Source organism: Solanum pennellii, chromosome 7, assembly GCF_001406875.1.
Source record: "Solanum pennellii chromosome 7, SPENNV200".
Classification (NCBI taxonomy): domain Eukaryota; kingdom Viridiplantae; phylum Streptophyta; class Magnoliopsida; order Solanales; family Solanaceae; genus Solanum; species Solanum pennellii.
The window spans coordinates 671,598-695,450 of record NC_028643.1 but is presented as its reverse complement, the minus strand read 5'-3'; the positions used below and the strand labels follow the sequence as shown (position 1 = coordinate 695,450).

The 23,853-nt window shown below is 32.4% G+C and overlaps 3 protein-coding genes across 3 annotated transcripts in view; 2 read left to right on the top strand and 1 right to left on the bottom strand.

The window, feature by feature from the left end:
* The first annotated feature begins 8,462 nt into the window (after positions 1–8,462).
* On the top strand, positions 8,463–14,165 carry LOC107024391. The gene is made up of 7 exons (XM_015225367.2): positions 8,463–8,844; positions 9,059–9,100; positions 11,508–11,590; positions 11,711–11,812; positions 12,340–12,554; positions 13,547–13,641; positions 13,724–14,165. The coding sequence occupies exons 1-7, from the start codon at positions 8,703–8,705 to the stop codon at positions 13,975–13,977; spliced, it is 933 nt and encodes a 310-aa protein (XP_015080853.1). The 5' UTR covers positions 8,463–8,702; the 3' UTR covers positions 13,978–14,165.
* A 1,762-nt stretch (positions 14,166–15,927) lies between these two features.
* On the top strand, positions 15,928–20,650 carry LOC107025881 (transmembrane 9 superfamily member 9). The gene is made up of 7 exons (XM_015226655.2): positions 15,928–16,181; positions 17,798–17,962; positions 18,111–18,220; positions 18,317–18,422; positions 18,522–18,634; positions 18,723–18,873; positions 19,189–20,650. The coding sequence occupies exons 1-7, from the start codon at positions 16,059–16,061 to the stop codon at positions 20,344–20,346; spliced, it is 1,926 nt and encodes a 641-aa protein (XP_015082141.1). The 5' UTR covers positions 15,928–16,058; the 3' UTR covers positions 20,347–20,650.
* Positions 20,651–20,814: 164 nt separating this feature from the next.
* LOC107026199 (probable cyclic nucleotide-gated ion channel 5) overlaps positions 20,815–23,853 on the bottom strand; it is an 8,788-nt gene continuing 5,749 nt past the window's right edge. The window contains exons 6-8 of the mRNA XM_015227080.2: positions 22,699–22,810; positions 22,104–22,340; positions 20,815–21,676 (exon numbers count right to left, since the gene is read on the bottom strand). Coding sequence (XP_015082566.1) covers positions 20,981–21,676; positions 22,104–22,340; positions 22,699–22,810 — 1,045 coding nt within the window. The 3' untranslated portion in view covers positions 20,815–20,980. The remainder of the gene's footprint in view (positions 21,677–22,103; positions 22,341–22,698; positions 22,811–23,853) is intronic.

Genomic DNA, 23,853 nt, shown 5'->3' with positions numbered 1-23,853 from the left:
CAAGTTTGCTTCTCTAAGTTTTTGGTCATACTTTTCAGTGTACTCCTCATTGTGTCAAATGGTGAGTTTTAAAAAATGAAAGCAAATCTTTGTTACCATAATTTTGATCTTTTCATTAAGTATAACGTTTATCTGATCAACTTATCTAAAAGTAAAATGATATACATACATTTTTGAAAGTATGTCGAACTGTATGACAGTCTTATTTAAAATTCTGACAGTCTCGTTTAAAATTCAAATTATTTGAAAAGACTTATATTATTTATTCATTTATTAATATACTAAAGTACTAAAAATAAATTATTATTTTTATTTTTATTTTTCTTCAATTTTGCATGCAGGCCATTTTCCTTTTGTGGGTGCAATTTTGGGGTGCCAAAAGTTGAGTTCAACATATAGTGGAAATGTTATAATGATGCACTTTGGGGTGGACTTCTTTTGGGATTTGCTTGTTATTGCCAATATTCATGCAATAAAATATGAATTTTTGAGTTATATATATGTATAATTTTTTTAATATATATTATCGATGAGTTTTAATTTATGTTCAGATTGAATCATCACATCTAATAATAAAAGGTGATTCAAGCCCATCTAGTATTGATCTTTTGATTGATTAAATAAATTACAAGTTCATGGTTTTAAACAACATTTGATGAGAATTATCGGCTTGTTTTGAAATTATTATTTTATTTGTGACGATATATAATCATTAGAATAGTAATTATACAACTTAAGTAATTTTTTCACGTGACAATTATAATAACATTTGAAATTAGGCTACGAATAAGTTTTGAGAACAACGAAAGAGGTTTCGAGTTCATATTGACTAAATCTCATCCATTCTTGACCTTCAAAAGGTTTGTCACGAAACTTTAAGGTGGCGGAAAGTCTGGAATGAAACCTCGTCTTGTAGATATAATGAAGGAAACATAAAATCTAACTTTCACAAAAATATCAGTGTGAACACTGCGAGTAAGACAATATAATATAAATATTATATAATAATATTTAAAAAAAAATTAAATCTAACTAACGATATTGATTCTTCTTTAAAAACAGTCTAAAAAGAAAAGTACATAAAACTCACAAATTATATATTTTGTAATAGAACTACATCTAGTATACATACACACAAAAAACTAGATACACCTTTATTCTTTAATCATGAATAAACACAAAGTATTATTCAACCTGTTTTATTATTCATAAAATATAAACAGGTTTCATTTATACATATATATTATATTTTATTTTGATCAACATTGTTATTTGATGATTTTATATATTATATAGTATTTTTTTTTTCAACAAAAATATTCACACATGCAAACATATCCCCAATGAACTCCTTTCCATTCACATTCTCCAGAGGGAGACCCTTCCTTTACACATGTTTCTTCACAATGAGCAGATTCATAGCATTGTCCACTAAATGTTCCACTAAATTTCTTGCAAATTCCATTTTTCATACCATTAACATCTGCATAAAAAAATAAAAATTTAATATAAGTAGGTGTTTGGACATAAAAAGTGTGATATATACTAACTTTTTGTTTTAAAGAAATAGTTTCTTAATATGGACATGTAGGGTAAAACCTAGAATCTAATCGAATAGGGTAAACGATAAAATATGATTATCATCGAAAATATGTTTTGGAAAGATTTGGAGAAAAAAGATGGTCAAAAATCATATCTATGAAAAACTTATTGACTAATGCATACGAAAAACTGAGAAAATCTCTTAATTCCTGTTGAGTGACCCCTGAATGCTAAAAAATATGACGCAGATCATGGTGAGACTTAAACATATTGTTCCCCGTATCATTACGAATTAATGTAACTCGAAAATCATATCAACTAATTCTTGTTGAGTGACCCCTAAATGCTAAAAAAATGACGTGGATCATGATGAGACCATACATATTTTTCCCTCAAATCATTACAGAGGGTCGTGTAAAGTTTTGAAAAAAAATGTTCGAAAACCATGTCATTAATAATTTCATTGACTTATACACGAAAAAACAAGAAAATAATCACCTAACCTAATTAGTGTTAAGTGGCTCCTAAATGATAAAAAAAATAATGTGGACCATGATGAAGCTATACGTATTATTCCCTCAAGTCATTACGGAGAATCCTGTAAAAAAATTGAAAAAAGGTTCCCGAAAATCATATTACTTAATTCCTGTTGAGTGGCCCCTAATGATATTATAATCTTCTTCTAAACAACATAATTTGTTGCTAATTTTGTTCATCAATGGATAACTAAATATTCTATTAGCTACTAGCAATATAGTAATGAATTAGCGATAGATTAGTATATAATTCCAATTTTCTTTTATAGTGCCACACATCATAAGGATCAAATTAATTATGGGAATAAAAGTAAAATTTCATCTAATTCTTTAAACTCACCAGTTGATGCAATGAGGAGTACTAAGCTAAAAAATATCACCAAAAACCTAGTAAAGCAAATATTATAACCAGCCATATTAAAATTCTCTTTTAATTATATATCTAATGTGATAAAGAGTTGTATGATTAAGTGGGATGAATTAAGATATTTATAGGGAGAATAGAAGTTGGGTTCTTAATTAATTAATTAAGTCACATTCAAACTTAATAATATATTCAAGAAAAAAAAATACAATACAGGTTGTGATGGGATGATTGAGATTCCTCTACTCTTACTCAGAGTTATCGGGGGTTCGAGTACTTAGGAATGGAAAGAATTTTGTTAGGAGCGCCGCCCCCAAGAGATGAATTGTGTGATTCTCGAATTCGAATTAAATCAAATTTCAATACAGATATCGAACATCAAATAGGAAACAAATCTCGTTCTTGGTATTTTCAAAATCATCGTTTGACTTGTTTCTATTCTTCTTAGTATTATTTTTTTTTTGTCTCATTGAAATGTATCTTTTGATTCCTCTAGCTAAGTTACTAGGAGCCAGCAACAAGGTATTCTTCGATAAATAAGATGGAAGTTAAATTATGCATGTGTTTTTTTTTCTATTTTAGCATTATTATTCAATTTAGAGTTTTTTTCCACAAGAAGGAGATGAAGTTACTAATTTGACTCAAAAACTTGATACATTCCTCAGATGCGATTTATAAACAAATATATAAAAAACTTAATCAAAGTATCAAGAAAATAAAGTATTGTTTAATCATAACATAATTTGTATACATATATTCTATAAAAATTATACGTACGCTCTATGATAATATTACAAATAAAAACACTTAAATAATACAAAAAATATAAAAATCAGGAAGTTTTTTTTTTTTGATTTTCCATTCGGTGTTCAGAGCTCATATTAAAGCTCCGACTAAATTCAAATCACGTTTTGTAGGACCCTATTTAAGAGTGAAACGCTTCTATCAGTGCACCACAATTTCAAACTTCTTTTAGGTTTGAAGAGAGTTTATGAACAAAGAATATAGAGAAAACAATGAGAGAGTGGATATTTAATTAATTACTTTTATACATTCATATCCAACAATCAACAACTTATAATATTTTCACTTATTTATCATCAACTTTTATTATACATGAAAATTGAAAATACCATAATTAATTAATTAATTAATTAGCAACCAAATGTACAAATGCAAACATATCCTTTTTCAAATCCAGTCCAAACACAAGCTCCTTCAATACCCCCTTCTTTTAACCTACATGTTTCATCACAATCATAGGGAATAATACATTTGCATAAACCAATTGAATATTTCTTTTTTAAAATAAATTAAATAAAATTCTGATAGATAATTTTTATAGCTAAACAGTAAAATCAGTTTATAATCTTATTTAGTAATGAATTATAAGAAAAAATCATACTACTAGTTATGAATTATTTAACATGAAGTTAGTATTTTTTTTTTCAACTTGTAGTGTATTGAATTTTTATTAATATTCAACTTTAAGTGACTAGTATTATCAAGTTGCCCTAATATTAGTTTCACTTGGCCTATTTTTTTAATTGGAAACCTCATTTTTCCGATTAACGATATTATACTTACCTTTTTTTTATATATATAAATAGATTCTATATTTAATTCGATTCTAAAAGTTTATTGAATGATAATAGTAAATAAAACCAACAAAATGAAAAATAACTCAACCATAAAGTAGAAATGTAACTAATTGGAAGAATTTTTTTTTAAAACAAAAACATTTACTTACTGTTTGATGAAAGAAGAAAGAAGGTGAAAAATACTAGGAAAAATGTAAAATAGAAAATTCTAGATTTATCCATTAATTAAAACTTTTATATTGTACTAGCATAATATTTTCATATTTATAGGCAAAAGAAAAGGATAATGAAAACAATAATTATACTCAATTACATCAATTTTTCTTGGATCTTCTAAATCAATGATGAAATATAATTTAAAATTAAATGCATTCAAATTTGCTTTTTTTTTTGTCTGATTATATTAACAAGCATCTAATCCACCAAGGGTTAAAAATTGAAATTTTTGGTCCTCTTAAATCCACATAAATGTCATTTAGTCAATAATTAGCATATGCTTATAACGATTTTAAATTTCATTATATTCTTGTGTAAATAATTGAAATAAAGGTTATGATCGGTTCAAAGAAAAATATTTTCTAAAAAAATAACGATTTTCTGATAACTTGTGTGTATATATTATTGAGGTAATGTTTCTACAATTTAGAATTTTGTTACATTTCCATCACGATTGAGTGTGATATATAAATTTGTAAAAATGATATAATTAAGCAAATAATAGACAAATAAAACAAATTTTGTTGCTTCAAGTTATAAATCTTCGCCTCTAGCTTTCACTTTGATGTGATATGTTTCAACATTATCGTCAATTTTATCTTTTTGAATTCATATTGAGATCAATTAAATTTAAATTCACATATTTTTAATAAAATTTATTTATTTTTTCAAGTACTCAATTTAAAATTTTTAATTTAAAATAAATAAATCTTACTTGTCATTATATAGTCTAATAGTTTCAGAGAGTAATCATAGTCTTAAAAGCTATTTTTTAAAAACGAAAAATAATCTTGGTCTTTTACCTAAAAGTCAATCCAAACTTGTGTTGTTTAAACCAAAACATTATTCAATTTTCTCAAAATAATTATATGAAATGGGCTCTAAGTGCACATATAACTGATTTTAAAACGGAAAAATTACGTCAATTAATATATTTTTAAAAATAATTATTAATTTTAGCGATATTTTTTATTTATTATCATTTATAGCAATATTATGATAATCTGTAATATGTATTAAAAGTGAATTATGTTTGCAATATATTTGAATTATAATTGTTTTTGAAATATCTTATGTTTGTTTGGTTAAAAATTGTCACATTGTATTATAAATGTATTAAAATGTGTGATAAATGCATTATCCATCATTAAAACTTGTATTATATGTGAATAATAAATTATTCTTGTAATATGTATTAAACTTGTATTATAAATAAATTAAAAGTGATCAAGTAAAAAAAAATATTATTGCTATAAATGATAAATATTTTTTTCTTATAATATATTTATGTAAATTTCCCTTTTAAAACTCTATTTAAGGCATAGTCTAAATTTACAAATATTTATAAATTTAATTGCTTTAAATAACTTCTATTTAAAGTTATACACATTAGTTCTATAAGCAATATCAACCAATTAATAGTCACTACAATGACAACATCACCACAATAACAATGACATATTTAGAGTAATTTTATGAGTAAGGGGTTAAGTAAAATAAAATATACGTAAACTTTATTTATTTTCAGTAAATTTTCAATTCATTAAAAGAAATATTTTCAAAACAGAATTGCAGTATGGAAAAAATACTCTCTTTATTAACTTGTTATTTATATTTGATTCGAATTAGAATCGGAATGGAATCTATCCCCAACTCTCTCTTCTTCTTTTTTCAAGTTCTACAACTTATTATATTTTCACCTATTTATCATCAACCTTTTTTATACACGAACAAATTACAGAACATCTTTTTTTGTGAGATTCCTGTCTCTGTCACTCTGAACCATTATTGTGTGCTAAATACAATTATTAATAATTTTGATTCAAATTAGAATCGGAATTGAAATCGGAAATTATCCCCAACTCTCTCTTCTTCTTCTTCTTTTCAAGTTCTACAACTTATTATATTTTCACTTATTTATCATCAACTTTTATTATACACAAACAAATTACAAAATATCTTTCGTGAAATTTCTAGCTTTGTCACTGTGAATTATTATTAAATATTAAATACAATTATAAATTAATTAGCAACCAATTATACAAATGCAAGCAATTCCTTTAATGCCAATCCATTCACATTCTCCATGAAGAGCCCCTTCTTCTAACCTACATGTCTCATCACAAGAATAGGGAACTAAACATGGCCCTTTGAATTTTCCACTCCATATTTTACAAAGACCACCACCTTCAACTCTTACAATATCTACACAAACCAATAATTGAGAGTCTTTTAAAACGCGACAGATAATTTTTATAGCTAAAAATAGTAATTTATCGTTAATTTTATTTTAGGGTGAATAATAAAAGATTCTTTTCCAATGATCTAATGAATCTAGCTAAGTACATATTTACTTTTTGAATCATATGTAATTACAAGTCACCAATATTGTTTGAGTCACCCCTTATAATATTAATTTATCCTAATATATGTTTAATTAGTTGTATAAAACTTGGGTAAATAGGTCAAGCACATGTAGTTCTAACTAGTTGATTGGTTTCTTTTTGTGAAAATCTTTGTTTTGTATGATAATTTATTTAAAAAATGGTGAAAGTAACTCGACTTTAAAAGTTAACGACGCTGGTTATATAATCATTTGTTAGATTTATTCTCGTATTTAGAACTGGACATTTAAAGCATAAAAATAACATGTATAATATGATTGGTCCAATATCAATAATAAATTTTGTTCTAATATCATGTTTATAAATCTATAAGTTTAATTAATTCAATTCCAAAAGATTGGTTGAATGATGATAGTAAACAAAACCAACAAAAGGAAAAATAACAATAAAGTAGCAAAGTAACTAATTGGAGAAATTAAAAATAAATAAATTACTTACTGTTTGATGAAAGGAGAAAGAAAGTGAAAATTACTAGGAGAAATATAAAATATAAAATTCTAGATTTGTCCATTAAATTAAAACTTTTGATATGTGATTGAAAACTTAATAGCACAATATGATCGTTTTATAGTGAAGAAAGAAGAATAATTAAAACAAAAATTATTCTCAATTACATCAATTTTTTCTAGGGATCTTCCCAAACAATGATGAAATATATTTTTTTAATTAAATGTATCCAAATTTTTTTTTGGCTTATTTATTTTTCTGATTATTATATTAACAAGTATCTAATACTACAAGGGGTAAAATTGAACCTGTTTGATACACTTGATGTTTTTTAACCGATTATTAGTATTAGTGTGAAATTACTTATTTGCATTAATATTATTGTGTATCGTGATGAGATATGTGATGTTATGCTTAAGGAAAATGATTTCAATAAGTGACATGATATAAAGTCGAAGGAAAATAATTTGGCTTGTGATGTAATATGAAATCGAAAGAAAATAATTTCGACTAGTGATAATGTGCCCAAGGGGAATCGTTTCTGCAACTAATGTGATATAAAGCAAAGGGTAAAGGTTCTTACTAGTGATATGAGATAATCGAAGAGAAATGTTTCCGGCTAGCAATATTGTGCCAAATTGAAATGATTTCGGCAAGAGTTGTCTATTGTGGCTCGATGCATTTGGTTACTTGTGATTGACATATTGAATTGTGACCATTGAACTGTGATCGTTAAGCCTTGTGAATGGAGTATTGCGAAATTGTCGGATGAGTTGATCTATATGCATATTGTAGTTTGAGAAGGTTTGTTTGGGATGAAAAAGTACTCATTTTCTAGCTAGTTTTGCCTTATTTATTGGTTGCTTGTGTTCGTCGGTCTAACTCCTTGCTTCTACACTTGTGAAGGTTCTGAGCCCAACACGGTGTGATTGTCCTTCTTCTTCTCCGAAAATTCTCCTATTTTCGGAGCTTGTCGGAGGACTTTTGAGATGTAGCTACTTGTCATCCCACGGACTCTCTTGTTCCTTATCTTATGTTTTGTTCAATTTGAGAAACAAAGCCACCGAGACTTGTAATCATTTTTTATTTTCATAGTTTGTGTATTAATGACTTTATACGTGACTATCAAATTTTGGGATTATAATAAAATGAACAAATTTTCCCTTTTATATTCTTGTTTTACTCTCCACATTTCTTTCGTTTCGTTGGTTAATTTGAATTATTATTTTTTTACAATAAATAGCAAAAAAAATAAAATTAATCCAACTGTTGTTGATCCATTTCACACGTGTGACTTGGCACGTGCGAAAGTTGAAAATGGCCACTGTTTTCTTCTGGGTTTCAGACACGTCTTTGATTGATTCTGTCTGCTGCTCTCTTTAGCTAAAATTGAATAAAACTGCATTTCAAAAGTTTACAACTTTCAGAAAATAATTTAAAAAAACAATCTTGATTTTTGTTGTTTTGTTCTTGAATTTGTGTTTGATGATTGATTCATGAACATGTAGATAAAGGGTGTTTGATTATATAAAAAAAGATACAATTTTAGTTGATTATACAGAAAAAGATTCAATTTTTTTTTTTGGAAAAAATGAGTGTTTCTTTGAGTGTAATGACTTTTAATCTTCTTGAAGATCAGTTAGAGGACAGTCCAAACTCATGGGAGAAGAGGAAAGATTTGTGTATAAGTGTTATTACAAGTTATTCTCCTATGATTCTCTGTACCCAACAAGGTTTGAATAAAGTTTCATTTTTTTTTGTTACTTTTCTGTATTTAGGTGGATCTTGATTGGGTTTTCTGTGGTTTTTGTTGGAATGGGTGATTTGGGGTTGCTTTGATTTGTGATTTGCTTTATGGGTTTTGTGTCTTTTTTTGCAGTTCTTTGGATTTGTGTTTTGTTTCTGCAGCCATTTGTTAATCAATGTTTGGTTGTGTTTGCTTTGTAGGTGTGAAGTCACAGTTGGACTATATTCAGCAGTGCTTACAAGGTAAATCTTTTAGATTGATCTTATTTTAAGTTAATGGTAAAAAAACTCACCTTTTCGCGAGTTTTATATCTCAATTATCACTTCCATTGTATTAAAACACGCCTCGATGCTGAGTTGGCGTACACGGGTTGTTGTTGATTGGGAACAAATATTTGACCAACTCAGCATCGAGGTGTGTTTTAATACAAATCGAGTGAGAGTTTAGGTAGGTAGAGAGAACCATGGGTAGTTGAGGTATGAAAGTCGCGAAAAAGTGATAGTTTCGGTGCGCTATTGTTGTTAGTTGTGAACTATAGCTAGCTTCATCATCTCTGCACATTGTCTGGGAAGAATAGGTTATTTTGCTTTTCTGAAGAATTGTTTCAAAGTGCTCACATGCTTGTGCTCAGAATCAATTGGCTATGAGAATTTGGGTGGGGGTGTAATGTTGTAGCCAGTATAGCTAAGTTAAATTGAAGATGTTTGTTTTCAACTTTTCTGGTTGTTCTTTGTGTGTGACATTCCAGAAAATGGTTGCTGGAGAGATAGATGACAGTTTGAGAGTCGTCTTTACTTTGAGTTTATGTCATATATGGAGTTATGGACCAGAGTTTAGTGTTTGTTCAAATATGCTACGAAGAGTAAGATATTGAGCATTTCGTCAAGAGGGAGCTTCTATTGTATACAGTTAAGTTCAGCCTTCTAGAAATATATATGTTGCTTAGACTCTCCAAAAATCTTGCTGCCCTCATGTCGGATCCTCAAGAAAACGCACTATTTTGAAGCATCCTACACGGACACTGCAACATATTTGAAGAGTCCAAGCAACATTGTTAACATTAAGTAGGTTGGTAGGCAAGCACAATTGGCAACTCAAATAAGTATCTTACAATTCTTGTAGGTTTTACTGTAAAAAAATTCATTAAGCAGCATATACATTAAACGAGGGTCATAATGTTCAATGAGGTGGTGTAAGGAATGTGGATGATGGACTACCATAAAAAGATCTCCGATTAGAAGACACGGGGGATGGTATATAGAAGAATTACAGTTTATAGAAAGCTGTTTGGGGATAGGAGATACCTTTGGCTTTTACTTTCATCTTCTTCTGAGGATTGTTGTACCATTTCTTGAAGATGGTTTTCCAGAAAATAGTAACAAAGGCATGAACTGCAGAGTGGTATATATTCACCCTATATCCTGGTAAACTATTTTTTCAGATAACCATTCCACTCCCACTAAACTTAGACCTTAAAACTGTATAACCTCAGCTTGATTTTCGTAAAACAAATATTGAAGAGTTGTCTCCAGTTCAGTCGAGCTCGAATATATTATAGCTTAGTTCAGCTCTACTCCTTATTATAGCAAGTTCGGCTGAACTCAGCTTGACATAATATTGTAATAAACTCTGTCTCTAATTCGATTTGGCTCGGCTTGTTCAACTCGATACCCAAACAATGACTATGTTTTAGTGTTTGGTCCACCAGAGAGAAGGTTAGTATATGTAATGAAAAAATTGGCATTAGTGTTGTACATATCCTATTTCTGGACTTGTAGAAACTAACATGTTTATGACTTAGAAAGTATGAGGGAATATGTAGGGAGAGAAAAGGGGTTGAATCAAGATGGTTCTACATGTTATATGCAAATTGAGGCAAAAACAATGAAGGTAATAGGCAAACAAATGTTAAAGCTATACATAATTTTCTCCTAAGAAATGTTTGTGTTCATTCTATTCACATGGGATAGATGAAGTATCTGCCTCTATTACCTGTTCTTATCATCATGACCTCCCCAAATGATCGTTGTGTATGATAGATATGAACCTTAGAAACTAGAGTAACTTTAAAGACTTTGTTAACGGTAAAGTAGTACAGTGGGATGTAGTAGACGCACATTATGAGCTTGAAACATGGTTGTCTAGTATTTAAGTGGGGAGGGGTAGAGGGATGAGTACATTATCCCCGACTTTCGAAGTTGAAACAACAGATTCCTTGGTCGTCAAAAATAGACTTTTGAATACCTTCTTCCTTCTTTTTTTGATTGCTGAATCGAATGTTCAATTTTACCAAGTTTACTTTATTCATGGAAAATAAGATGATGCATTTTACAATACATTGTTCATATTCAGTCTAAGGAGTTCCTCATGTGTCTTAAGAAATACAAGGATGTATTTTAGTAATTAATTTTATTTTATTGGTAAGTATAATATGACAACATTTATGATTTCCCTTTTTCTTTTGGAGTGTTAGTATTCTTGATCATTGAGCCGAGGGCCCATCAGAAACCGCCTCTCTACCTCCCAAGGTAGGGGTAAGGTCTGCGTACACACATGGGATTACACTAGGTATGTTTTTGTGTTAGTATTCTTTATGTTGAAGAGCTAATGGCTGGTCGTTATTTGTATCGTTTTATTTTTACCAACTAGGTTATGAACAGTTTGGAATATCAAGAAAAGGAGCTGAAGACACTTCTGATCAGCACTGTACTATATTTTACGACAAGGAAAAGGTCTTCTTCCCCCTAAAGAACCATGTTTTCTTTTGTAATGTAACTTAGCATCTGGCTTAGAGAAAATCAAACAAAATTATTTTATACAAGCTATCTTAGATCATCTGGTTTCGATTGAAGGTCGAGCTTTTAGAAGGGGGAACATTTTGGTTGTCTGAATCACCTTCGGTGCCTGGAAGTATGTCTTGGGGTTCTACAGTACCGTGCACCGCAACATGGGCAATATCCTTTTGATCTATTTAATTTTAATTGTCTTTTCACCTTCATCTTTGTTCTTTAGGAGTCGTTTGGTTGCCGGCTAGGAAGGGAACTATCCAAAAGTAGAAGAGCTACTACCATGTTATTAGATGCTTTGTGCCATGAAAATTGCGAAATTTGAAAAAACTCGTTTTTGTTTTCAAAGTGAAAAATGGTATTTGGAAATTGGTGTATTACAAAGGGGAAGGGGAATGGGGGAGGGAATTGCATGATGGGGAATCAAGCCCTTAGCGAACCACCTGAGCTACTGAGATTCCGGGTTGTGTTTGGCCATGAATACAAATTGGAATTGTTTTGGAATTTTTGTGAGTGATATGGCCAAATATGACTTTTAGAATTTTATGGCCAAATATGACTTAACTCAGGGAGAAAGGTAAAAAAATATTCATGGATTATTGAATAACTAATACCTGCATAACTTTAACCGGCAATGAAATGACCCCTTACTGCATGGATTATTGAGTGCTTTGCTCCCTTGACATAGACTCTACACATTCCAGCTGAAAGGCGTTGAGCCGCCAGGTTTTTCATTTCAGATTGTTAATACAACCATGGATGAGTTCAGTCCCCGTGCTCGCAGGCGAGGTGCTTTGCTCACTTGGCAGCATATTGCATCCTTGCCCCCTAGCTTATCCGTTGTGTACTGTGGGGGATTTAATACCCAAAAGGAATCCACTACAGGTCGTTTTCTTCTTGGGAGATCTAGGTAATAATGCCGCTGGCATTTTATTTTCTATTGTATCGCTTCTGCAGTCTTACCATTATAGTACCTTGCTTACTATATTCAGTTATTCGCAAACTCGACCTTGCAGTGGCACTACTTAACTTGCTAGTTTTCCTGTCAGACCACGGAATATGGCCTGATTTTAACTACTCAAACAAGGGATATATTGCCTTAAGTTGTGATTTGACAACTGGCAAACTCGTAGGCTGTTTCTACTCGGCCAGGTTAATCTATCATATAGAATAAGCAAATAACTAATTGTCGTCTTTCAATATAACATTTGGAATATACTGATTACAAAATGTAGTTTGACAATTGTTGCTATTCAGACATAATCGAGTTTAGAAAATCATTAACTACTCTATTTGTATTATTAGAACATTAACCCCAGAGGACGCATTTGTCCAGGACTTGACAATATTCGTTACTATTCTGCGCCGTATAGATTTCAAAGCCTTGTCATACTGTGCCGTGTGAATAAATTCGGGAGACATTATTGATCAATGTTGTTTTTCCCTTTGCCAAGACTTCTTCACTTCCGTTATTTCTTTTTCTGAACTTCTTTCATTTGCTTTTCCTTGAGCTGAGCATCTATTGGAAACAACCTTTTTCCCTCGCATTTAAGCTATGATAACTTTTGCTTTCTATGAACATTGATTATCACACAGAAAAAGAAATAACTAAACTAGTAGCGCGAGCTATAGTAAATTATGATTTACATTTTTGTCATCGCCTAGATTGCATGCCTGTCGGTGATTACCAGGAGCGCAGCCAGGTTTGAAAATTACATTGTTTATACATGGTTAAAATTATTTTTTATGTATATATAGTAGATGATGAATACCTTCGGGTTCTTCATGTGTTTACATTTCATATTTTGAGCCCCTTAGTAAAAATCCTGGCTCTACCACCGGTGGTTACCGCTAAAGTGTGAGCTAAAATGCTTGATATAGCTGACATGTTGTATTTCTCAGAGAGCACGGAGTTGTCGGTGATATGAGAGATGTTTGGCCAAATGCTCGTGTGAGAAAAAACGTATCCCTTATACGGACGTATCATGGATTCAAAGGTTGTGTAATCCTCCAAAATCCCATTGCTATATTGACTTACCGATATATGATATGATGAAAATGACTGTTCGATTACATCAGGTACCAAACAAGGTCCACTCGAGTTCTTCAAGTTAATATTCCGAGCACTTTGCTTGTGCTGGGATCGCCAAACTCAGGATCTACATGTTGACTGGATCCTTTTCAGAGGCAGATCTCTAATACCCGTCTCGTGTGAGGTGGTAAGCGACAACATTGATGGCTTTTATCCTTCTTCTCATTATCCTGTATACGCCGAGTTCATGCTTCCTCGTTCAGTAAGGCTAACCGAAGCATCCCCTGAAAACGAAACCTAAACTATACTTGTTGAACTTTTCGCCATTTCGCTCTTGTGCATTGTTATTTATTGATTGATTTTTTTTTCTTTTGTTGCTGGTATATGGCTCAAAGATCTTGTTTCTGTGAATTCATTGAGATAAGTTGAAAGATTTATTTGTTGGTTAACAAATGGAAAATGAGTGGTTTTGTTGGTTACAATACTGAACCATGTTCTTGTTTTTTCAGTTTGAATTCTTATTCGGTCAAGTTAATATTAATGTTTTCTTTGAAGCGTGTAGTAAAGAAACACGACAGATAATTTGAACTGTATAACTAATTCCAAGATAAATTCCAGTAATGGTTAATACCATTTTTGTGTTATTGCAAGTGTATATAATTTTGTTATATATAATATATGTATGTTTTAGGATTTAAACTTACTTGCATTTTATTTTAATGTGTTATAATAAAAGTTTTGTTTAGTCATATACAAGTAGGTAGTCCTAATCTAGGTAATTAAATACTCAAATTATTTCTTGTTTAAGTAAAGATCTAACAGCTGGACTTTTGTTTATTGCTTAGTGATTCAATTTGCTTTCTATCAAATTTTAATATTTTTAAAGTCAAAAGTAATTGTCATGACAAAAAATATTTTTATGAAAAATATAATGCTTTTCGAAATACTTTTTGATTGCTATGATACAATAATATAAGTAAATATCAGTTATACTAAAAAAATATGTTATAAAAAATAATTGTTATATAGAAAAGTCTGATTATATTATCTTTTTGGTGTTTATTTATGATACCATTAAGGATTATAATAAACTGAATGAAAAATAAAATCAACCTCAATCAAAGGTGTCGATTCGAGTTTGATAAATGAAAAAAAGGATCATGATTAGATTTGCTTTGATTTTCTCATATAAGTTCGATTAGTAAATTTTGGATATCGAATATTTATTATTAAAGATAAGTGAGAAGAAAAATAACTTTAAAAATGTATCATGCATATACATGTTTTTTCCCAATTCTACATACTATATATATAAATTTCAATGATAATCTTATAAAATATTTACCCTTTTTTTCTTATTCTTGTATTGAATTTTTCTTAAATATAACCTTCAAAACTTGTCAATGTAAAAATCGGTGTCAATTTTGATTGATCTATGATCTACTTATTCTTTAAGTAAAATAAATTTATAAAAATCTCAACAAGAAAAAAAGATATTTATAAGCCTAGAACGTATTTCCTTCATTTCAAATTATTTGTTACATCTTTTTTTATGAATTAAATTACACATATTTTGTCTAATATATTAAATTGTTACGAATTTAAATTTTCACTATGTAGATTCAAAAACTATTAATATAAGTAAAATTTGAACTTAGTACCTCAAAAGTGAATTAAAACTCCTTAATCACTAAGTAAATTTTTATTGCTGTGATTTAAAAAATATTGTAATTTTTTTTATAATCAGGTTCGGGTGAATATCCTTACTCCCTTCAATATTGATATAGGAAGAATTGTATCATATAACATTTCTTTAATAGTTTTTGAATTTCTAAATTTTACTTTAAATATTAAAATAATTTAATTCATTTAACTCCGAAATTAATTAAATCCATTCTCAAAAAATGAAACATAACAAGTGTTTTAAAATACGAGAACGACTTCCCTACATAATAAAAAGAAAGATTTTTTTTTAAAGAAAATAAGATGATTTTATAAACAAAAGTTATGGTAAGTAAATACAAATTAAATCTAATAATCTACCAATAATAATCCATTAGTACTTCATTAAATGTTTTTTATTACTTAGATATATGACGGCAGTCACTCAGATCCAATCTAAACCGTTCATTATACAACAAACGCGTCATAATTAATCTCTTAATCACTTCCTTAATCCACATTTTACCCCACTCTTCACTAATTAACTTTGTGTGTATCATTTAGATATATATATATATCACCAAAGCTTTGAAGAAAGATTTACATATAGAGAGAGAAAGTTTGTAGAGAGAGAAGCGGAATTTGTACTCTACCGCTCTCGGATTTTGATTTTCAGTGCGTGTCGGTGTGTGTGGATCTAGATCTCAGTGAGAGAGAGCTATGGAGGTCGTAAGGCCTCAGTTGATTCACCGGTGGATCTCGGTTTTTGTGCTGATATGTTTGTTTTCATTTGAAGCTCAATGTTTTTATCTACCAGGTGTTGCTCCGCAGGATTTCATGAAGGTGAGCTTTTCCAGCTGTAGTGTAGGATTTGTTGTAATTAGATGATTATGTTGAGATATTGGAGGTTTGAGATTGAATGATGAGGAAAATATTAGCTCGATGCTGTTTTTTGTGCTATTTATGTGTGTATTGTGTGCGATTTGTTGTATTTGCATGATTATGTGGAGATATTGGAGGTTTGAGATATAATATTGGAGAAAAAATGAACTTCCTTACTGATCTCGTTGCTAATTTATGTGTTATGTGTGCGATTTGTTGTAATTACATGATTATGTGAAGATATTAGTGGTTGAAGATAGAAGATGGAGGAAAAAATGAGCTTCCTTTGCTGATCTCGATGCTAATATTTTATGCTATTTATGTGTGTTTATGTGTGCGATATGTTGTAATTACATTATTCGGTGGGGATATTGGAGGTTAGAGATAGAAATGAGTGTACTTTGTTGATCTCGATTCTAGTTTGTGTGCTGTTATGCAGTATGTAACTGGATTCTATTTTGTTGATACATGTGCTATTTGGTGATATAAGTTTAGATTTGGATATTTGGCGGCTTATATGTTAGATCTGGTGTAGATTAGGAAGTTTGAGAGTAAAATGATAATAAATTTAGTAAGATTGACCGATGGTATGTAACACTTTGTTTCTGTTAGATCTACGCATATCATTTAATGGATTTTAGTGGTTTTGGTCGTCTAGTGTCTGTAGTTTTTACTGTTTTTTTCTGTTAGATTTGATGTGTTTGTCATGGTCTGAATCAACTCCCCCTTGTACAAGAGAAACACATGGTTTTAATCGGGTATTATCAACATTCTATTCATAAAAGAAAGAAGTATTATCAACATTGTACTTTCGAATGTGCTATACAAATGGTTGATCCTACTGTCCAACATTTATTGAGCACCGCAGTTTATGGGCGTTTCGATTGTCTATGCCTGCAAGTTGGGCCAATGGTTTTAATTAGGATGTCTTTGGTGTTTCATGTATTGTGTCTTTGCCGTGCATTTGGCTAATTACCATCACTAACTTTTCTGTGTTTATTGGTTTTACTTCTAGTCTTTGGTTGATATACTATATCAAGTGTTCATTGTGTCCACGTAGGATCAGAATTTTTTTGAATATTTTGTTTTTATCTCTATAAAAGATGTAATTCAAAGCTAATATCATCACTGTCATTTGAATATCGGAACGAAATGGGACCAAATTGAGCTAACTGGAGACTAAAGATTCATAGAGCTGACCTTAGCTAGCTTGGAATTGAGGTGTATAAGTTGTCCTTGTTGAGAGTTTTAGTTGTCGATTCAGATGTTTAGTGAGTATACTCTGTAGATTGATATAATGAAAAAGGAAATTTCTTTTGTTACTAGTATTGTTAGGAGCAATGTCAGAGAGAGACATTCTTGGTAGACAGAATGCAGGAAAAAGCTTTAATTTTATTAAGCATTTCTTGTTCTTGTCCAAAGAAATTATGTACAAGTTTCTTTAAGTTAAATGATGATTTTGTCCATGTATCCACATTTAAATGGCTCCTCAGCACGCTAAATTTCTTAGTCAGTCTGGTAAAAAATGTTCTTTTGTCTTAAATTGATTTCTTTCACCTCTCTTTTTCATGGGGCAGGGTGACCCTCTGATGGTGAAAGTCAACAAGTTGACCTCTACAAAAACACAACTTCCTTATTCCTATTATTCCCTTCCTTACTGCACGCCAAAACAAATTGTTGACAGTGCAGAGAATCTTGGTGAAGTTCTTCGTGGTGATCGTATTGAGAACTCTCCTTTTGAGGTTAGTCACTTATCTCAGATATGCTTTTCCCCATGCTTTTTCTTTGTTATCTTCTTCTTGTGGAGGGTTTTGCTGGGTTGCTAGTGTGCAGTTGTCTTATTCTTTGAACAAGGGGGAATTTGTTTTGACTGGGAAATGTGTTATGCAGTTCCATATGAGAGAACCACAGATGTGCAATGTTGTGTGTCGTGTTGTTCTCAATGCAAAGAATGCCAAAGAGTTAAAAGAGAAGATTGAAGATGAGTATCGGGTCAACATGTGAGAAATCTCTTGTGGACTCTGCATATTAAATTTTGTTTCCTTTTTTTCTGGTTCTATAGTATTGGGTCTGACATGAGATGTGACGTTTAACAGGATCTTGGACAATCTTCCTCTTGTTATGCCTATCAAAAGGCCTGATCTGGACACTACAGTCTATCAGCATGGTTTTCATGTTGGTCTTAAGGGACAATATGCTGGAGTATGTATCAGATTTCTTCAATGTTCTTTTGGTGAATTTGGTTTGTAATACTCTGGAGGCATTGTGAACTTATTTCCTCTGCATTTTTTTACCCTTCAGAGCAAGGAGGAGAAGCATTTCATCCATAATCATCTGACATTCACTGTCAAGTTTCACAAGGATCCACAAACTGATGCTGCGAGAGTTGTAGGATTTGAAGTGAAACCATTCAGGTAATTTTGTGTGGTTTATATGCTTCAACTTCAATTATTGTTTCTTTGTCATGAATGTTGATATATAAATTGCGTTTTTCATTTCCAGTGTGAAACACGAATATGATGGGGAATGGAATGGCAAAAATCGATTGACCACTTGTGATCCCCATGCCAAACGTACTGTTACAAGTTCTGATTCTCCCCAAGAGGTTGAAGATAAGAAGGAAATCATCTTCACATATGATGTTGAATTTGAGGTATACGACATCTAACTATGAAGATAATGTTTTATCTTTTTTAAGTCTCCGTGTTTGACTCTACAGTTTAAGTGCATATACTACTAGCCTGATACCCTGGTCAGCCATTATCTTTATGCCCAAAAGTACCTCCAATGTCCTATTCAAAACTTTACTGGTGATGTTGAATTTCTCATGAAACTTTCTCAAGACGGTGTTTTACTTTGTAACAATCATGAACAATTAAAAGAAAGTTCGTTGCCAGCATAAATAGCACATGCAAGCTAGCTGGTTGTGATGAATTTGTAACTCCCGTGTCTGTTCTTCAACTCTCAGGAAAGTGATATCAAGTGGGCATCAAGATGGGATACTTATCTTTTGATGGCTGATGATCAGATCCACTGGTTTTCAATTGTTAACTCATTGATGATTGTTCTTTTCCTCTCGGGAATGGTAGCAATGATTATGTTGCGGACCCTCTACCGTGACATTTCCAAGTATAATCAGTTGGAGACCCAGGAAGAGGCTCAAGAAGAAACAGGATGGAAATTGGTCCATGGGGATGTCTTTAGGCCTCCAATTAACTCTGATCTGTTGTGTGTTTATGTTGGTACTGGTGTCCAGTTCTTTGGAATGACAGTAGTTACAATGACATTTGCTGTCCTTGGATTCTTATCCCCTTCAAATCGGGGAGGATTGATGACAGCAATGTTGCTTCTCTGGGCTTTCATGGGTGTTTTTGCTGGTTATGCTTCAGCCCGCCTTTACAAGATGTTCAAAGGATCTGAATGGAAGAAAATCACTCTCAAGACAGCACTCATGTTCCCCGGAGTTGTTTTTGTTCTTTTCTTTGTGTTGAATGCTCTAATTTGGGGAGAGAAATCGTCAGGGGCAGTGCCTTTTGGAACCATGTTTGCATTAGTTTTCTTGTGGTTTGGCATAGCTGTACCACTCGTTTTTGTTGGCAGTTATGTTGGTTTTAAGAAGCCAGCTATTGAGGATCCTGTGAAAACAAATAAGATCCCTCGACAAGTACCGGAGCAAGCCTGGTACATGAACCCAGTGTTCTCTATCCTTATCGGTGGCATACTCCCATTTGGAGCCGTATTCATCGAGCTATTCTTCATCCTCACCTCAATCTGGCTACAGCAGTTCTATTACATATTTGGTTTCCTCTTCATTGTGCTCGTCATCCTTATCGTCACCTGTGCCGAGATTACCATTGTGCTCTGCTATTTCCAGCTATGCAGTGAGGATTATCTTTGGTGGTGGAGGTCATACCTCACTTCAGGGTCATCAGCTCTCTACCTTTTCCTATATGCAGCATTCTATTTCTTCACAAAGCTCGAGATCACAAAGCCCGTATCTGGTATGCTCTACTTTGGCTACATGTTGATTGCATCATATGCTTTCTTTGTCTTGACTGGCACAATCGGGTTCTACGCTTGCTTCTGGTTCACAAGGCTCATCTACTCATCTGTGAAGATCGACTAAAGTGTCGTATTGCAGTTCCTCAGAGCTCAGAGAGACCGCATATATCATACTGTGGACCAAGACTGTTTGATGCTTCCAGGTTTTGATAGTATAAAGTTGCTTCCTGTAACCTACCCTACACGTTTCCACGAATCCATTTGTTCTTTTTAGTTTTATTTTTTAACTTCTGTATGGAGACATTTTAAGAGGATTTTAGGCCAATTCAATCCTCATTTACGGCATGTTTTAGTTGACAATATTATTCTTGTACCAAAAAAATCGTAAAGGATGGTTTATTTGTTAATCTAGTCAGTTCATATTTTGATGTTTTGTTAACCAGCTATCACGTATTCGAATTTACCCATAATATAACACAAAATCTTAGCACTATCGATGACCTACAAAGACTTTAGCATATGGTAAAGAATCACCAAAGTTGTTTTCTTTTTCTCTGGCTAGGGTTTAATGTTCATATCAACATCATATAAATTTTCATAAATAGCTATAAATTCAATAAAGATTTGAATTAGAGGTCATACTAACCATATTTAATTACACAATATTGTTGCAGTAGCACTCTAAATCATAAAATTATACATTAAAGCCTCTTTGCAAACTCACCAAAATCAGAATGAGCATATATTCAAAAACAAAATCAATCTGCATCTGCACTAAAATCTGGTTCTGGAGGCTTCTGTAGTTTCACCAGCTCCCTAGCACTCTTGAGATTCCGATTCCTATGAACGCCTCGGAGGGCATTTGCTGCAAACTTCGATGCCAAGAACGTTGCACGGATACTGTAAGTAGGGCCACCAGAACTACCACTACCTGCAGCTAATGCCTCGGCTTCTTCTTCTTCCTTCCGTTGGAGCTCCATAAGTTTTCTCTTTGTGTACCGCCTCCACGCTGCTTGGATAAAGCAAGCACCCCAAGTCCGCCATTGTTGTGAGTAGAAACGGAATGTGTGCTGAACTTGCCTACTGTGAAGACGTCTGAACTGACTGGCAACGAATTTCAACTCATCTGCTGTAAGAGCGAAAGCCTCCACTTCTGTCAGAGCTTTCACCGTACGAGTGGAAGATGGGAGGTTAGAGCCCGATTTTGGATCCAGTGCCCAGGTTAGAAGTTCCTCTCCACAAAAGTCGCTGTCTTTCAACAAACTACGGTTGAAGAAACCACTTCTCCCACCATCAGTTGTCACACTCTCAAGGCGGCCGCGAATGATGAAGAGCATTTCATCCACTGGATCTCCTTCTCGAACAATGTGAGTGTTCTCAATATACAAACATGGTTTCAGACGCTCGCAAATAGCATCAAGTAACCTTTCATCCATATTCTCAAATAGAGGAACCTGAAATCAATGACAAATAGATTATTAGTAAAACACAACCAGATAGAATCCGACTCCAACAACAGTTAGCAACAAGACGACGCCTGTTGTGGAGTGAACATTTTCAACTAGTTCCCATCATCTCATTAGTATGTAGTTGTGAAAAAGGGAAACCATGAAACAACAGAATTAGACTTTCTTTTTATGGCCATGGTGTCCGGGCCAGCTTACGCACACCTCGACTAATTCCCCGTAATACCTGCTACCTCCCATCAGCAACATGTATCAGATAACACTCCCCACCAAAGCTTAGACAGATGGGAAGAGATCACCTAGTGTTTTATCTTCGTAAGGATCTAAAAATCATACTTCAATCTCCGCCCAAAGACAAGTGGATAAAATGTGTAAATGTAACAGAAGCACAGAAATCTAAGAGTTGGTTGGTTACCCTCTTCACTAAAGCCAGACAAAGATGACGTTTGATATCCCTCCTAAGATCCTTGGGCAAGCTCTGGACTATATTCTCTTCATCCACTCCACGTGTTTCCTGCCACTTATACTGATCATAGCGCCTAACCCGTTCGCGGAGATCTTGTGGGAGTAACCGATGATGCATCCACTGTTCTGAGTCACGCCTTTTAACTCTCATCTCTTCTAGTCGAATGGTAAGAGATTGTAGATACGTCTGTAACAGAAAAGCACCAAAATCTGAGCGCAGGTTTCTCAAGAGATACAAATGTCATTACCAAAAACACTGCATTGCGAAGAACGTAAATGCCATAATATAGATATCTTGCAAATAGTAACCATGTGATTCTACATCTCACTTTTTAGCTTTCCACACAATTCATAATTTGATAAACAAAAAGTGTTGCTTTATTTTGAGCCAACTCTTAACGTTAAGCTTCAATGTTCCTTCATCCTTCGAAATAACTATTAATTACATACTTCTCCGTATGGTAGTTCCGTCATATCGACAATAACTACTGCCTAAACTCAAATGAAACTGATAGAAAGAAACGTACAAGTCAGTCCATCATTACCTGCATGTTACCAATCAATAATGCAAAGAGAATGAGCCCAAGTATAGCCAATCCTATAGAGAAAATAGACTCCCCGGGATATGTGCTAGTTTGAAGTCCCTGTCCGAGGGTACTGTATGGACAGAAAAGAACAAAAAGAAAGAAAAAAAAAAGAGATTATCATTAATACAAGTTCAGCAGAGATCAATTGTAAATCAAATAATACAGCATCTAACAGATATGCAGCGTATTATAGATCAAAAGAGTCCTTAATTCCATTGGTAATGCTACGTTTTAGAAGTATTTGTGCAGTAGATTATGCAAAATGTCAGAAGCGGGGCTATCAAGCAAAAATAATACATTTCAGCATTCCATAAAAAGGATCATCGGTTTCTAATTTGGTAAATTTTCTGTTATAAAATCCAACTTTTGAGCATACTACTTAACAATGTGTGCCTATGACGGAAAGGGATTCGAAGTGGTCATGGTTCTTCTATATTGTTATTCTTGAAGTATGATCCTATAATAGAAAAAATTAACTAATACTCCCTCCGTCCATGTTTCTTTAACTTTATCAAAGAAACACTTGTTACCAATTTAAACAAACGAGAAAAGGATTACAGTCCAGAGCAACATCAAAGTTCTCCACCGAAGTAGACTCACTGTTTGTTTTACGTAATCAGCAACCTCAGACATATTACCATGATAAACTCCTTAAAGAACTGAGTCTCCACGAGAGAAATCATTCGAGTTTTCTTGAAGAAATTCATGGTGTTGTATTGATGTTAAAGTCTAAGTGCACATTCTGCTATTGAAGTACAGACAAACCGAGTATAATTGCAATTCTGCTTCATACAATTCTCTTCTCCCATTTTGTAACTAATGACAGATAGTTTCACATCCTAATACAATATACTTTTTTGTCGAGGTTTCTCTACTCTGATACCATTCGAGAATGTGAAAAAACACCACCCCCTACCACCACCTGAATGCCTAGGGTGAGGAGATGCAGGTGTCCCGAAGGTCATTTGCACATTGTTATTTCAGATTGTTAAGAAAATAAATCTTAGGCCTAACTCTACCCAAAAGCTAGCTTACTAGGTGAAGATTTCCCGAAACCAAATGAAAAGACAATATCTCATTCTCTCAACCAATATGAGACATTCTAACCAACCC